Source organism: Clarias gariepinus, chromosome 7 (assembly GCF_024256425.1).
Source record: "Clarias gariepinus isolate MV-2021 ecotype Netherlands chromosome 7, CGAR_prim_01v2, whole genome shotgun sequence".
In the NCBI taxonomy this organism is placed as follows: Eukaryota; Metazoa; Chordata; class Actinopteri; order Siluriformes; family Clariidae; genus Clarias; species Clarias gariepinus.
In genome coordinates, this window is record NC_071106.1 from 39,671,325 (window position 1) to 39,687,500 (window position 16,176).

Here is a 16,176-nt window from a genome sequence, read left to right on the forward strand (position 1 = left end):
TCAGCGCTGTTATTTCAGCCAAAGTTAAAATATGATCTAATCCCAGTCAAAAATATCTACTTTTTTTTTTTTTTTTTGCCACAATGTGGTATTGGTGCTAAAAAGTGTCTCAGCTAGGTGAAAAAGTGAATTTTCAGAGAGGTTCATACTGTATAACAATTTTTCATAATGCTGCTTATCTGCTTCTTAATACTTCTTATCAGATTATCAGAAGAAACAAATTTGCTAAATACAATTTCATGAACTTTTATGTAGTGTTTGTAAACTTTTTAAATTTAAATCTGTCAAGGCTCTTAACTGTCATTCAGATGAAACTTGGCCAATTTTGATTTCAAATGAAAAGATGTAAAACTAAAAAAGTGTATTTGACATGGTTATGGACACTACAGATTGTTATTTTTTTATTAGCTTTTACGAAAAACAAAAAAACAACAATTCAAGCAACAGTTTTACAGGTCTGAAGCTTACACTTATTTTATTATTAATACTTATGAAGAAATATACTTTTTTTAAAATGATTATTGCAACATGAGATACAGAGAGACAGTATAAGACTGAAAAAATGCCACACATTTTTAGGCGCACACACACACACACACACATTGTGTGTCCTGTATTACAGTATATGTATAACATAAAACCAATAACAGTGTGGGTGATGCAGTGCTCCTGTCCCTGTTGCCCGGAGTACAGAGGTAACGCGGTTACGTGGTCGCGAGAGGTGACTCTAGCCCCTCCCAGTGGGCGTGGCCAGGGTCTCACCTGTACGGACACGATGACGACCCGCACGGACGCCGCGTGAGCAGAGAGGCGCGCGCGCGCTGAGGGACGCACAATGGTGCCGTTTATCCCGTCGAGGAAAATCAGGCGGAACGGAAAGTACCTGCTGCTCGGGGCGCTGCTGGCGGTCGTGGGGGTCGCGGTGTACCTGGAGTACGTGGCCAGGAGGAGGTGGAGCGACGCAGGTGAGTTTAAACCACTCAGACAGGCGCCCGCGCACGCGGACCCGGGTTCGGTCCCTCCCAAGCGCGCGCGGGCGCACGGAGCCGTGATTTGTTACCTGGCGCGGGATTTCCGTACAGAACACACCTGGGCAGGAAGAGTGTGAGGAACACGGGTGAAGTGTTTTTAATCTCAATACGCCAGAGAGAGAGAGAGAGAGAGAGAGTCGGATCTGTAAAAAGGAGTCGAATCAAAGGAACCGACTCCCACAACCCTCCCAGGCTTTGATTTACTCGCCCTTAATGTTCATCACTATTTTTAATTATTATTATTATTTTTATTATTATTATTAAGATCTTCATTAAGTTGGTTTAGGAATCTCAGTAACACATTAAATTAAATAGGCGGTTGTACCGAATCACACCAACACACTGATTCATCAGGCAGATGGTTGTTTATATCACAGATTACCTCCACAGGTGAGTTGTCCTGGCCACGCCCTACACTGTTCCTCACTCACTTCTACACATGCACTCATGTACACTGTGTATATGATTTATATTATCATACAACAATTAAAGATGTCTGTTTCTTTATATATGTAGGTAGTAGAGTTACAGACAAAGACGTGACACAAGTAATTGATTCCCTGTAGAACCTCGACCTAACAAGCGACTTTTTCAATGAATCCCTATTTTTGTCTAAGGCAACCTTGACATCATTGCAACGCTCCTTCTGAAATGACTAGTTTGATTTTTTAAATTTAAATATGTGTTTCTCTAACAAAAAAGCAGATGTGGACGCTTCATATTCAATCTGCATCGATGCAGTCTCAGTGCAAAGATCATGATAAAAATATGAAGCTTTTTTTTTTTTATGTTTCTACACGCGAATTGAACCCACTGCAAGGATTTTTTTTTCTGGGGATTTGTATTCTAACAATATTGCATGTTAGAATGCTTAATTTACATGTCTTTGTGTTAACAAGGTAAAGTTCAGCAGCCCATTACAGATGCTCAATATTTACCTTTTTGTTCTGCTCAGGTGACAGCAGGATACACGCCCTGTTTGTAAGGTGTGAAGCCGAGCTGTACTTACAGGATGTTTTCTTTACGTCTGTTCGGGTTCTTTCATGTCATAACCCCACCCCAGACCCGCACCAACCATTTTACTGTACATGCAAGAATAATCAGAAATATAGTTGCAAGCAATGATGAGCGGGCCCAAGCACTCTGCACCATTGCCACCCGGGTGACTGAGAAAGACAGTGGGCACAGCGGGCACATGCGTTGAAAGGGGACATACCAATACCATTTACAGAATAAAGGGAAAATTTAAGTCTAGACTAGATTTCATGTCTGTCACTTAACATGATGTCACTCAGCCAGATGTCACTCAACATGATGTCACCCAATGACATCGGCCCAGTTTGGTGGCGATTGTATAAATGTCCTATGAGGAGTGCATCAAAATTCATTGGGTGCATTTTTTTGCAACCGACCTAAAATAACTGACTTCCTGTTGAGTTATGAAATGCAGTGTGAAAATTGTTCAGCTCAATGAGCCCTAATGTGTACCAGGTTTCGTGCGCATACGTGTAAGTGTGTATGAGCTATTTAGCAAAATCTCGTGTGACTCCAACCTGTCTGCCACTTTTTCAGATGCTAAGACCCCCAAAAAGCCCCGAATAGTGGAATAAAAACAATTATCCTTAGTGCTTGGAAGGAAGGAGCTTTACAATGATGCCAAGATCACCCTGGACAAAAATGGAGAATATTACATCATCGAAGTTCGCTCATTAAGTCCAGGTTCCACAGGGAATGACCAGTGTCTTTTCTTTCTCTTACTCAGCTACATTTAAAAAGGAATATAAGTCTTTAATTGTTGTATAATAATATAAAATATACTCGGTGTACATGAGTGTTTATGAAGAAGACAATGAGGAATAGTGTAGGGCGTGGCTAAAAAAACTCACATGTGGAGAAAATAAACAACCGTCTGCCTGATGAATCAGTTTATTAATGTGATTTTTTTTTTTTACAACCGCCTCTTTAATTAAATGCAGATTATTACTCAAATTAAGTATTATAAACCAATTAAACAATTCTTTATAATGTTTCTGCACACGTATTGACCTCACTACAGGAATTTTATTTTCAGTGGATTTGTATTCAAGCAAACATCTAGTGCTTTTAAATCAGCACTGAATGAAAGTCACATGGAAGTGAAACTTGAAGCCGCAGTGAAAACGTTCAGCAGGCCATTGTGGTGGTCAGAACACGGTAGCGTTTGGCAGAAAGCACGTACAGGTGCAGTGCTGTGAAGAGAAGTGTGAGTCCTGACACGCAGAACTAAAAGAACCGTGCACGTATAGTTCATTCACGTGTCTTTCACACTGTGTTCATTGATCTTCGCTAGTCAGGCATGTGGACGTTTATTTTTACTTGATGTTACTCTTATGAAATTTTAGAGTCGTGTGTCGCTTGCTTTTATCTTTTTTAAATCTCATTTTGCATAAGATTTGTTTTGCATATGAATTTTTATATTACACACACATGCACAGACACACATCAATCTCTTTCCCTCTCTCTCATACACACACACACACACACACACACAGTAATGTTGCATGGCTAATTTATTCTTACACAAAGTGCATATGGTTTTATTATGAGCAGTTGATCACATATTATTCCTACCATGTCGGCTGTGTACAGCAGGATGTCATGTGCGGTGTGTAATGGCCTGGTAGAGTCAGACCGCTCGGTGTTTAATATCTCTCGTGAAGCAGCAGCGTCAGTGCAGTGATTGCTTGGTAATGAGTTTCAACTTTGACCACCATGAAGAAGTGTTTACTCACGGCTCAAAATGTCTAGCCTGAGTGATTCCTACTTAGTAAATCCACAATTGTTTTTTATTTGCTTTTTATTGTTTCCTCTTTTGTTCTTTGTAGTTATTTCCTGTTTTACTGGTTGTACAGGTGAATTGTGTGTCAGTCAGTGAATGTGTGTGTGTGCACGTTTTTATTTTTTTGTTTGTTTTTTTGTTTTTTTTTAATGAAACATGAGCTAAACAAAGTTGTGTGTGTCAGGGGTAGAGGTCAGAGGAGTGCATTATACACCCGGTCAGACTGGCCGTGCTACTTTATAAATTGCATTGTGCAACTCTTATTCTGTACTTACACCTATATTACTGTCATGCTGTAGATTATTTAGATGTTTTACATTTTCCAAAACACATCCTCATGCTTGTAATGGTTTGGGCAATGGGACGGTAGCACATCGTTACACTCCTGCAGAATCGTGTCATGCATCGTTTCATGATAATCTTTAGGCATTTCACATATTTACGAGCTCCACACCATCAGAGTACATACGCGATTACAGGATAAGCAATTAAAAAAACACCTCCCTCCTTAAATAAAACGGAAAAGATTTCTTCATGTGTGAGTTTTAGGACATTACCTGATACCACCTGGAGGCCCCGCCCCCTTTCCCAGGCTCAGGTTGCATTCCAATCAGCTTGAAGTTGCTCAGGGAGTTCAGTCGTGTTAAATGTGATACCAAACTGGAGGGAGCAAAACTGTAAGGATAAGTGAGCAACGAGTCTTCACTTCGCCGAAGAGTGGACATGAAAAATTTCCCATCAGTTATTGCGCCTCGCTGAAGCGTGAAAAAAGAAAAGAAGCTCGAAAAGGGATTTATATATTTATTATAGAGGATGACATCATATTATTAGGACACGATACATTTAGGTTTAATTTAATCAATAAATCTTTAGCATTATATTGACTGGTGATCAGTAAATTAAAAATTACCATAATATTTCCTGCATATATCTCATAATTTAGTTACAGTGGGGCAAAAAAGTATTTATTCAGCCAGCAATTGTGCAAGTTCTTCCACTTAAAAAGATGAGAGAGGTCTGTAATGTTCATCATAGGTATACCTCAACTATGAGAGACAAAATAAAAAAACAACACACATTGTTTGAATTTATTTGTAAATTCTTAAGTAAAATAAGTATTTGGTCAACAACAAACAAGTAAGATTTCTGTCTCTTACAGACCCGTAACTTCTCCTTAAAGAGGCTCCTCTGTCCTCCACTCTGTATTAATGGCATCTGTTATCAGTATAAAAGACACCTGTTCACAACCTCAAACAGTCACACTCCAAACTCCACTATGGCCGAGACCAAAGAGCCGTCAAAGGACACCAGAAACAAAACTGTAGACCTGCACCAGGCTGGGAAGACTGAATCTGCAGTAGGTAAGCAGCTTGGTGTGAAGAAATCAACTGTGGGAGCAATTATTAGAAAATGGAAGACATACAAGACCACTGATAATCTCCCTCCATCTGGGGCTTCACACAAGATCTCACCACAAGAACTGTGAGCAAAAATCCCAGAACCACACGGGGGACCTGGTGAATGACCTGCAGAGAGCTGGGACCAAAGTAACAAAGGCTACCATCAGTAACACACTGCGCCGCCAGGGACTCAAATCCTGCAGTGCCAGATGTGTCCAGGCCTGTCTGAAGTTTGTTAGAAAGCATTTGGATGATCCAGAAGAGGATTGGGAGAATGTCATATGGTCAGATGAAACCAAAAAAGAACTTCATGTTTGAAGGAGAAAGAATGCTGAGTCGCATCCAAAGAACACCATGAAGCATGTGAAGCATGGGGGTGGAAACATCACGCTTTGGGGCTGTTTTTCTCCAAAGGGACCAGGACGACTGATCCGTGTAAAGGAAAGAATGAATGGGGCCGTGTATCGTGTGATTTTGAGTGAAAACCTTCTTCCATCAGCAAGGGCATTGAAGATAAAACATGGCTAGGACTTTAAGCATGACAATGATCCCAAACACACCGCCCGGGCAACGAAGGAGTCGCTTCGTAAGAAGCATTTTAAGGTCCTGGAGTGGCCTAGCCAGTCTCCAGATCTCAACCCCATAGAAAAAAATCTTTGGAGGGAGTTGAAAGTCAGTGTTGCTCAGCGACAGCCCCAAAACATCACTGCTCTAGAGGAGATCTGCATGGAGGAACGGGCCAAAATACCAGCAACAGTGTGTGAAAACCTTGTGAAGACTTAAAGAAAACATTTGACCTTTTTTATTGCCAACAAAGGGGATATAACAAAGTATTGAGATGAAATTTTGTTATTGATCAAATACTTATTTTCCACAATAATTTGCAAATAAATTCTTTAAAAAAATACTACAATGTGATTTTCTGTTTTTTTTTTTGTTTGTTTGTTTGTTTGTTTTTTATGTGCCATGTGGGCTGGTGATTTTTCAGGATGTTTCCTTCCGAATGGTGAAACTTTGTCAAGTGAAGTTCCCTTAACAAGTACACTGTGGAACATAACGCAGACCCAGTATACAACTGAAGTGAGTAGACTTTAGATAGACTATATCGAACATATAGACGGAACCCCCCCCCCCCACACACACACACACACACACCTTAGAAACTCAGTGCAGCCCAAGTGAACACACCCGTCACGGATACACTTTGTTCAAAAACCTGCAAGGCAAATTTATTTAAAGCACACACAGAAACACCTACAGTTGGCCAACTTACTGTAAGTGCTGAACAATGAAAAAAGAAAAGAAATAAAATATATGCACCACATGTAAAAATGAAAAATCATAACTTGTATCTTATTTTGCAGCTATAACTGTGGAGGCACAGCGTCCCGTAAGCATGAGTCCTTGGAACAAGCACAAGCACCTGCACTGTAGAAACGCCAACTAGATACATGTTGAGTTCATTAATAATTTTATTTTTGGCCCAACTTCTTACAGAAGTATTTGGACCCCCCCCCCACACACACACACACACACACAACAGTGTGTGAAAACCTCGTGAAGACTTACTAAATTAAAAAATATAAATATTTATTAATACTTAATAAATAATGTGTTTTAGCAAAAATAAAGTGTTGAGAAAGAGACATTAGTATCCGTTAGTATTCAGTTTTATTTATTTTATTATTTTATTTATGTAGCGTTATAACAATAATCATCGTCGCAAAGCAGCTTCACAGAATCAAAAGAAAGTTATGAAAATTTTCTGCTATCAGTCAGTAGTTGTTTTGCTGCTTATCGTATCGCGCTAATGTGAACCAGAGCGGCAGACGTGGCTTATTATCAACGTCTTAATCCTTTGTTTGTGTGGGTTTGAATATAAAGTCAACTCTGTGTGCTTTTTAGGTGGAGATCTTGGAGTCCAGGGTAAAACAATCACATGTTCAGGATGTTTAAAGAAATTAACATAATTATTTGCTTTGAAAACTACACCCTACCTTCCCATGCCATGTACAATGAAGCTGTGGTTAGAGCTCGACCAGGCTGTTTAATTAGGCGACTGTCCACGTGCCAGGACACAAGCATGGCAGGGGAACTGATTTATTGACCCACGACAAACTCATTGAAACTATAATATTGCATCTATAGTTTATAAATATATATTGAATCATTATATTGAATGAATCATATTTAAATTAAATTGTCTTCATCATTTTCTGCCATCAGGAACATATGACTGACGATCTTAGCATCAGACGATCGTTTCATCCATCAGTTGCTGGTTGTTGTTTTTATTATTTCTGGCATCTAAATTCTCCTAATATGCCCACATTGGACAACAAATTATACAATGAAAAATTTTATTACTTAGTGTTTGTGTCGATTAGTAGTTATTGTTTATAATTAATTAGAAATTCAACCTTTTGAGTGAAATCTAGAGAAAAAAGTTTGGGTTTTTTTGTTGCAATATTTAAATCCGCAAAATGCAATCTATTTATATGTTTGCATGTTTAAACAATATATACTTTTTTGTCCCAAAATGTTTCATGTAATTGATTTCTTCATATTAACACCAGATTAAGATTTATTTATTTATTTATTTATTTATTATTCATTAATTTTGAATTGTGAATATTTGGAATAAAACAAATCAAGGCACCAACAACCAACTAAATTATATTAAAAACACAGCACGTGATACCTGTTCTTCATTCGTACTCGTTCCTATAAATGAGCCGAATTCCTGTTGTCACACAAACCCTCACCAGTCCCTCTCTTTAACGTTATTAAGACGAGACTGAGAAACCGTAAAGCCGTGTAAACTCCTCCATCCTGAAGGTGTGTGAGAACTTACAGCCACAGCTTTACTTCTGACTGTTACACATCGCTGACACTGGAGACTCCTTACACTGACACAAACACACTTCTCCGTACAGAGACCTTCACCACAGCTCTGACTATGAGTTAATGCTGAGTGTGTGCCGTACAAATCCCCGTGACGGAGCTGTTGTTAGTGAGATTAGCAGCTGCACATCTGTCAGAGCTGCTGTTTTAGAAAATCTACAGGTAGTAGTGCTGTACTGTAGTGGTGTGTGTGTGTGTGTGTGTGTGCATGCCCGCACACTTCAGCATGTCTCTGCCTGTTCTATCTCTCTCAGCGCGGTTTACTTGGGTCGTTTGTGTAAATCAGATTTTATCGTCCGTCGCTGGACACAAACTAAAATGCAGCCAAGTGACTCTGAGCTTCTGATCGCAGTCTGCAGGAGTGTGTGTCACGCTTCAGAAACACTGATGTGAAGGCCGTGTTGTGTCTTTCCGGATCATTCCTCCAGTTTGTAATGAAGGAGGAGAATTTGCTGAGATTCAGCTACAGGAAAACAAAGAGGGGGTGGCGTGTCGTCTTCTTGTTTTTCTGTGTTATTTTCCCATTTGGACGTAAATCAATGTGTAATGTATTTGATGTGATATTGTATATATATTAATGTTCCTTAAAGAGCTTACATCACACTTTTTTGTTATTGTTGTTCTGTATACATTTTGTATGCATTAGGTTATTTTTACTGTTAAACAAAAAACAAGAAGGAAATCTTTAATAAAAAATAAACTTGTAAAACTTAAAGTAAGCACGCACAGACACAAAGAGCAGGCTGATACAGAGAGTGAAAATGGATCTTTAACCTCTCTAATGAGATTTGCTTTTGCTTTACATGCCCACTGTAAACACACACACACACACACACACACACACACACACACCTACCGTAACACATGTGGTAACAGTGTTACAGTAAACAGTACACGCGTGCACGGATGTTCATTATACCAGTGAGGGACGAGCACTAAGACCCAGCAGGGGAGACGATTACCCACAATTCCGCAGCGCAAGAGAGAGAAAAACCCTTGGCTCAGTTGTGATCACATGACGCTCGGTGTCAAAACAAGAAGTTCATGCGTGATGCATGATACTCGGTAGTCGCAAACCAAGACTTGTTCGTTTTCCAAGTCAAATTTTATTACAAATCTTTGCTCGTCTTGTGGAAAACTCGCAAACCGGGTCACTCGCAATCCAAGGTTTCACTGTATTAGGTTTAGGGGCAATTACTTTTTCACACAGGGACAGCTTTTTTCATTGATTAATAAAATCATTGTTTAAAAACTCCATTTTGTATTCACTCGTGTTATTTTTTATAATATTATAATGTTACTTGATCAAAATCATTTAGGTGTGACACAAATACGCAAAAAAAAAAAAAGTATAACAGGAACATGCAAAAAAATATGCAAAAAAATTAAAAAGAGAAACTGGTGTGGAGCCTAGGCGCTCATAACTCCTAACGAAAAAAAAAAAAAAAAACCTAAGCTTAGGTCACACATGTTCTTTGGATTCTAATCAGCTCCATTCCAACGTGGGAGCTCAGTGAAGCTCAGTGCATCACACCTTCCCTCCGACCCGGCCTTCAAACTCCCCAGGTCCCGATCAACACATCACCCAAAGAATCCACTGCCAGTGCCCTGCTCCCTGTGGAGCCACGCCAGGGGAGGCACATCGGGCATGTTGTTTTGTTTGCGTTGAAATGTAACGTCTGATCCGTTTTCCTGTTGTTATAGACAAATACACACACACACACACACACACACACACACATTTCTGCACACTGTTACTGTTATTATTTTACTACGCTTTGCCAGAGCAGCACATGGATCATGAACATTGTTTTGCACGCTTAAGCTTTAGCAGTTTCGCAAAAATAGACTTAAGTGGAATTTATAGTTTATTTAAATTCTATTAATGACCATCAGGCATGCTTTATTTTACTGAGAATTCTTATTCAGGGCTTTGTTGGGAAATCTGAACCATTAAAGCATTTGTGCATAAATCCTACACTGCTGTTGGTAATGTAATGCAGCTGGATCTGATCTCACACATCTGGATCAGGTGATGGTGAGAGAAACACCGTCGTACGGACCGCCTGTTCCAGAGTTAATAGCATCTCTTTTTTCTGTCTCGTTAGATGCTGGTCAGCAGACGGGGGAAAGAATCTACGCAAATTCTGAGGTAAGAGAAACACACACACACACACACACACACACACACACTTCAACGACAAAAGTGTCAAATCACAGTATAAATAAAGCTTTTTTTTCTAAAACAATTTTTTTTTTTACATTTTGGTGTAAATGGTACAAAATCTTTACATCTTTGTGTCTGAGGTTTTGCATCAATTAATTTCTGATTTAAACTAAAATAGTGGGTGAATCGATACATCACCGATAGCCTGATCAGAGACTGAGTGTGTAAAAGTACGACTGAAGAGCACGACATTAAATTAGCAGGAGCTAAATTGGTAAATTTATTTATTTTTATTTATTTTATTTTTATTTTTTATGAGAGCATATAAATTTCTAACCTACAGGTTTAAATCTAAACAAAGTAAAATATTTTTATTTACCTGTTTGTTCACATGGTTATAGTATTTTGTATACAGTAGTTGGACAATGAAACTGAAACGCCTGGTTTTAGACCACAGTAATTCATTAGTCTGGTGTAGGACCTCCTTTTGCTCCCATTACAGCATCAACTCGTCTTGGGAATGACAGATACAAGTCCTGCACGGTGGCACAGAGCGATTTTAAACCGTTCCTCTTACAGAATAGTGACCAGGTCACGACGTGATGCTGGTGGAGGAAAACGTCTTCTGACTCGCTCCTCCAAAACACCTAAAAGTGGCTCAATAATCTTTAGATCTGTTGACCGTGCAGGCCATGGGAGATGTTCAACTTCACTTCCATGTTGATTAAACCACTCTGTCACCAGTCTTGTTGTGTGTATTGGTGCATTATCATCCTGATACACGGCACCGCCTTCAGAATACAATGTTTAAACCACTGGGTGCACAGGGTCCTCCAGAATGGTTCAGTAGTCCTTGGCAGTGATGAGCCCATCTAGCACAAGTATTGGGCCTGGGGAATGTCATGATATTGCAGCCCAAACTATCACTGATCCACCCCCATGCTTCACTCTGGGCATGCAACAGTCTGGGTGGTACTGTACGCGTCTTTGGGGCTTCTCCACACTGTAACTCTCCCGGATGTGGGACAGACAGCGAAGATGGACTCATCAGAGAACAATACATGTTTCACATTGTCCAAGATTTTTGCTGCTGACACCATTGAAACCGACGTTTGGCGTTGGCGTGAGCGACCAAAGGTTTGGCTGTAGCAGCCCATCCATGTACACTGACCCTGTGGAGCTCCCGACCATCCCTTTCAGACAGCTTCCTCTTGAGTCCACAGTTACTCCTGTTGGATGGTTCGTCCTTCTTGGTGGTTTGCTGACGTTACCCGTGATTCCGTGGCTATTCGTGGCTAACGTTAGTACGTTTGTTGGTATGTTTGTTAGTTTGTTAGGTAGTTAGTGTTGACATGCTTCATTGCATCTCAAAGAACATTTGTATTTTATTTTAATGTATTCAAAATGATCTATTTTTTATCATTCTCTCTCAGATATGTCATTTCCTTTATATTTCTGTGTAAGTTTTTATCCATAAAAAATATTTTATGAAAATATACTTTTTATTATGGTTTCCCAAGCATTACTATTTTAACTACAATAAAACGTAGGAAAACAGTTGTATAGATACAGTTGAAGCCAGAAGTTTACATATGACTTACATAAGCCAAATCCATTTAAATTCCTGACATGTGATCCTATTGAACATTCCCTGCCTTCGGCCAGTGACGGTCACTATTTCATTTTCAGAAAGTGAAATGTCAGGATGAGAGCTGTGACGTCCTGCCTGATGACTTGAGATGTTGTTACAAAATATTCACATGATCTTCAGTCTCGGCTGATCTTCCATGACGTCTAACAGAGACGTCACACTTCACCTGCAAGTGACTTCGTTGGCTTGTTAGAAGCTTATAAAGCCATGACAGCCGTTAGAGGAATTCTTAAGTAGCAGAAAGCCTTTATTTACTTTGCTGATGTTTACTGCGGTTTATAGAGGACGTTTGAGTGCATTAGTTGTGAAGGTGTGTTTGGGTTACAGCGCTTCCCTTCATGTCCCTGAGACCTGTGCGCTGATGTGTGTGTTTGTTGTTTTTTCATTATAATTTCACAATTCTTCAGAAAATCTTTCAGGTAGCCGATCTGTGTCTCAGAGTGAAACGCAACAGTGTACCAAATGTACAAGTCACACAACATCAAACAGTGTTAAAAGTTCAAAGAGTTAAAAAGTTTAAAGAAATCACATCAGCTGCTTGTGTTCAGTTCCATTTACTTTGTCATGAATAAAACCACGTTTTTATTTATCAGAAATCCATCGTGTAATGTAATGATGAGTACAGTACGGATCTGATTTGGATTTCTTCCCTTTGTTTCTCACTCGTACAGAAACCGAAGTGAGAAAGTGAGTTATTTGTTTCTGGCGTCTCAGAATTTCAGTTCTTTTCTTCCAGGAGAAACTTGAGCTCGTCTCAGCCCTCAAGAACAACACACACTCCCGGAACCTTTACATATGACGTTATGTAAACAGGCACGCAAATGACCTGAATGCACATGTAAATTAGCCAGAGTTTTTTTTTTTTTTTTTCTTTTGTATGGGGGTGTGTGGTTTTGGTTACGTTTAATGAGCAAACATTATGTAGACACTCTACACACACACACACCATACAGACAACATGCAATCTCTGTACACACTACACTCCCTATGTACACACACACCCCAAACACTGCTGCTGTGCCCACTGACTCCTCCATAGCAGGATGCCGAGTTCCACCTTCATCCTGGTGCTGAGTGGATCCAGCATGTTCAACTGAGTTTACATCACAGTCAGACAACGTGTGTGTGTGTGTGTGTACAAAGATTGCATGTTGCATGTACAGTATGGTGCGTGTGTGTGTGTGTGTGTGTGTACAAACTACATGAATAAACCTGTGTGTGTGTGTGTGTGTGTGTGTCATCACAGAACAAGAAAAAGGACATTGGCTGGTCGATCAAATATGTCCCTCAACCCTGGAGGCCGGAGGTGAGAAAGTCCCGCGCGTCTTTGGTTAGAGAAGCGTTACCTGAACGTTACAGTACGATGGTCGGTCTGTCAGTCAGGGGCTCAGAAGGGATTTAAATAATATTTGCATAATGTAAGTATTTTTCAAACCGTTGTTTGCGCATCATTAAGCAAACAGCGCAACATTACAGAAGGATTAGTTTTGTGGTGGTTAAAGGTACGGTTAGTGATGTTCGCAAACACAACTCTGTTTAATCCTGTCATATTTGTTACGTTAAAACTAATGAATGTTCTGGTTTTGGTGATTGGATCGGATCCGATCAGGACGCGCGGGCGTGTCTGTTCATTTTAAATTAATTACACACTTACACACTGTGACTGTGAATATGTATATAATTAAAACACTGTGTATATTTAGGGTTATATTTTAATATTTTTGTTACTATTAATGTTACTTATTTATGTTGCTATATAAAAAAAGGATTTTTAAGAATTTATCATAATTATTGATGTTCCTTAAATTTATATTATACCTTTTAAATACATAAAGGCTTTTATATATATAAAAAATATATATATATATATATATATATATATATATATATATATATATATATATAATTATTGTTATTATTATTATTATTATTATTATTAAAGTAAAAAATATACTCCACATAAAGTTTTTCATTAAATTTATTTTAAAATACAGTTTTGTTTTTTTTTTCAATTGATTATTCTTTCTAAAATATGAGGAATTTTTCCCTTTTATTGTTATATTTATTTATTGTTTGTTTGTTTGTTTGTTTAATATATTTTATTGAAGTACAAAAACACCACTGTAAAGGAAAATCATCAGTTATGAGCTTTACCTCTAATGGATCTTTTTTTTCTTCTTGGTTTCAGTATAAAGGCCGGGTGAATCTTCACGTCTTTGAGGACTGGTGTGGAACCTCCATCGCAAGCCTCAGAAAGAACCCCCACTATCCCCTGTACTCTCATGTAGGTGCACATACTTATGCACAAATACTGAAACTGCAGCACATTCCATTTTCTGTTCCTCTAGAACACAAATCCACTGAAACTCCACAAGAACCCCTTAAAGAACCCCTTAAAGAACCCTGCTCTCTGACGTTATCTGTATGAACTGGTGAAGTGAGCAGATCCACTCGGTACATAACGTTTGTATGGTAAAGCGTATTTAAGAGTTTATTAAAGATAATGGATGCTAAACCTTCTTAACGAGAGCAACTCTGGTTTGGGGTTCTCCACACCTAGAACATTACTTCAATTACACTTGAATTGTTCTTGGTAGCAGGCAGCACGGTGTTGTAGTGGTTAGCACTGTTGCCTTGCACCTCCAGGGTCCGGGTTCGATTCCCGGCCAGACTCGATCCCCGTCTTTGTGTACATGGAGTTTGCGTGTTCTCCCTGTGCTCGGTGGGTTTCCCCCGGGGACTCCGGTTTCCTCCCACAGTCCGTCCAAAGATATGCAGGTTAGGCTAATTGACGTTCCCAAATTTCCGTAAGTGTGTGTGTGTGTGTGTGTGTGTGTGCCCTGCGATAGATGTGATGGGCTCCAGGAAACTAAACAATGTTTCCCCAGGACCGACGTGCTACATACTGTACACTCACTCATCGTCATTGTCTATACGCTTAATACTGTATACAGGGTTGTGGGGTCGGAGCCAGGAGACTTGGGGCACGAGGCGGGGTACTGTATACCCTGGATGGGGTGCCAATTCATCTCAGGGAACACACACACACACACACACACACACACACACACTTATCCACACACTACGAGCAATTTTGGGAATGACATTTAGCCTAAACAGCATGACTTTGGACTGCGGGAGGAAACCAGAAGTACCCTGAGGAAACCCACTGGGGAGAACACGCACACTCCCTGCACGCACACAGACCCCGAGGCAGGAATTGATTCCCGACCCTGGAGGTGTGAGGCCACAGAGCTAAACACGACGCTTATTGTGCAAATAACAGCAGTAAAATTATATTTTGAGCAAATGTATTGATGTGCGAAATGTCGCGTCTTCACCATCACTTCACCCGTCGCTTTAACCCTCGTAGTCTCGTCTGTTTCACTTTACAGTCTCGCAGCACGGTGAAGAAACTCGCAGTGGCTCCAAGCTGGAGGAATTACGGCCTCAGGATCTTCGGCTACATACACCCATCCACCAGTGGTCCGTCTCTCTCACTCACACACACACACACACGCACACACACACACACACACACACACACACACGTGACTCTGGTTCTCTGAATCCGTCTTTAGTAACGTTCTCACTCTGTCTGCGCTTTACAGGGGAGTTTCTTTTCGCAGTGGGGTCGATCGATAACTGCGAGTTCTGGCTGAGTCAGGATGAGAACCCGGAGAACCTGCGACTCCGTGCTTATGTTGGAAAGGTCAGTGCTGTTGCAGCGACGCAGATCATTTGAAGGATGTCGAGGTTTTGGTTGTAAAATCGTGTTGCTTTTACAGACGGGTGAGGAATGGACTGCTCCTGGGGAATACAACAAATACTCCAGTCAAGTCTCCAAACCAGTCCTGTGAGTGTGTGTGTGTGTGTGTGAGTGTGTGTGATGACTTTTCTACTGTTGTTTTGTAATTTTGTATTATGCTGTTGTAATGCAGGTCAGTGACATTTCTTATCCGTACAGACAAGTGTCTCTTTTGAAGGTGAACCTCATGCTAAATAAGGCGAGGCAATTTTATAATCAAATGGTCATGGATATCACAGAGAGAGAGAGAGAGATGTGAAGATATACACACAGGACTAGAAATCACCCACGTCAGGTTGATGCCGTGCACAAACGCTGAAGAGTTCATGGAAAAAAATTAAACTTGACACACGCGCTCACATTAAAGACCCGTGCACGGATCTGACAGTACAGTCGA

General features: G+C 40.0%; 1 protein-coding gene across 1 annotated transcript in view; it reads left to right on the forward strand.

Annotated features, from left to right (window-relative positions):
- Positions 1 to 773: 773 nt before the first annotated feature.
- b4galnt3b (beta-1,4-N-acetyl-galactosaminyl transferase 3b) overlaps positions 774 to 16,176 on the forward strand; it is a 35,704-nt gene continuing 20,301 nt past the window's right edge. The window contains exons 1-7 of the mRNA XM_053500595.1: positions 774 to 965; positions 10,262 to 10,305; positions 13,218 to 13,277; positions 14,160 to 14,255; positions 15,367 to 15,457; positions 15,583 to 15,683; positions 15,760 to 15,827. Coding sequence (XP_053356570.1) covers positions 836 to 965; positions 10,262 to 10,305; positions 13,218 to 13,277; positions 14,160 to 14,255; positions 15,367 to 15,457; positions 15,583 to 15,683; positions 15,760 to 15,827 — 590 coding nt within the window. The 5' untranslated portion in view covers positions 774 to 835. The remainder of the gene's footprint in view (positions 966 to 10,261; positions 10,306 to 13,217; positions 13,278 to 14,159; positions 14,256 to 15,366; positions 15,458 to 15,582; positions 15,684 to 15,759; positions 15,828 to 16,176) is intronic.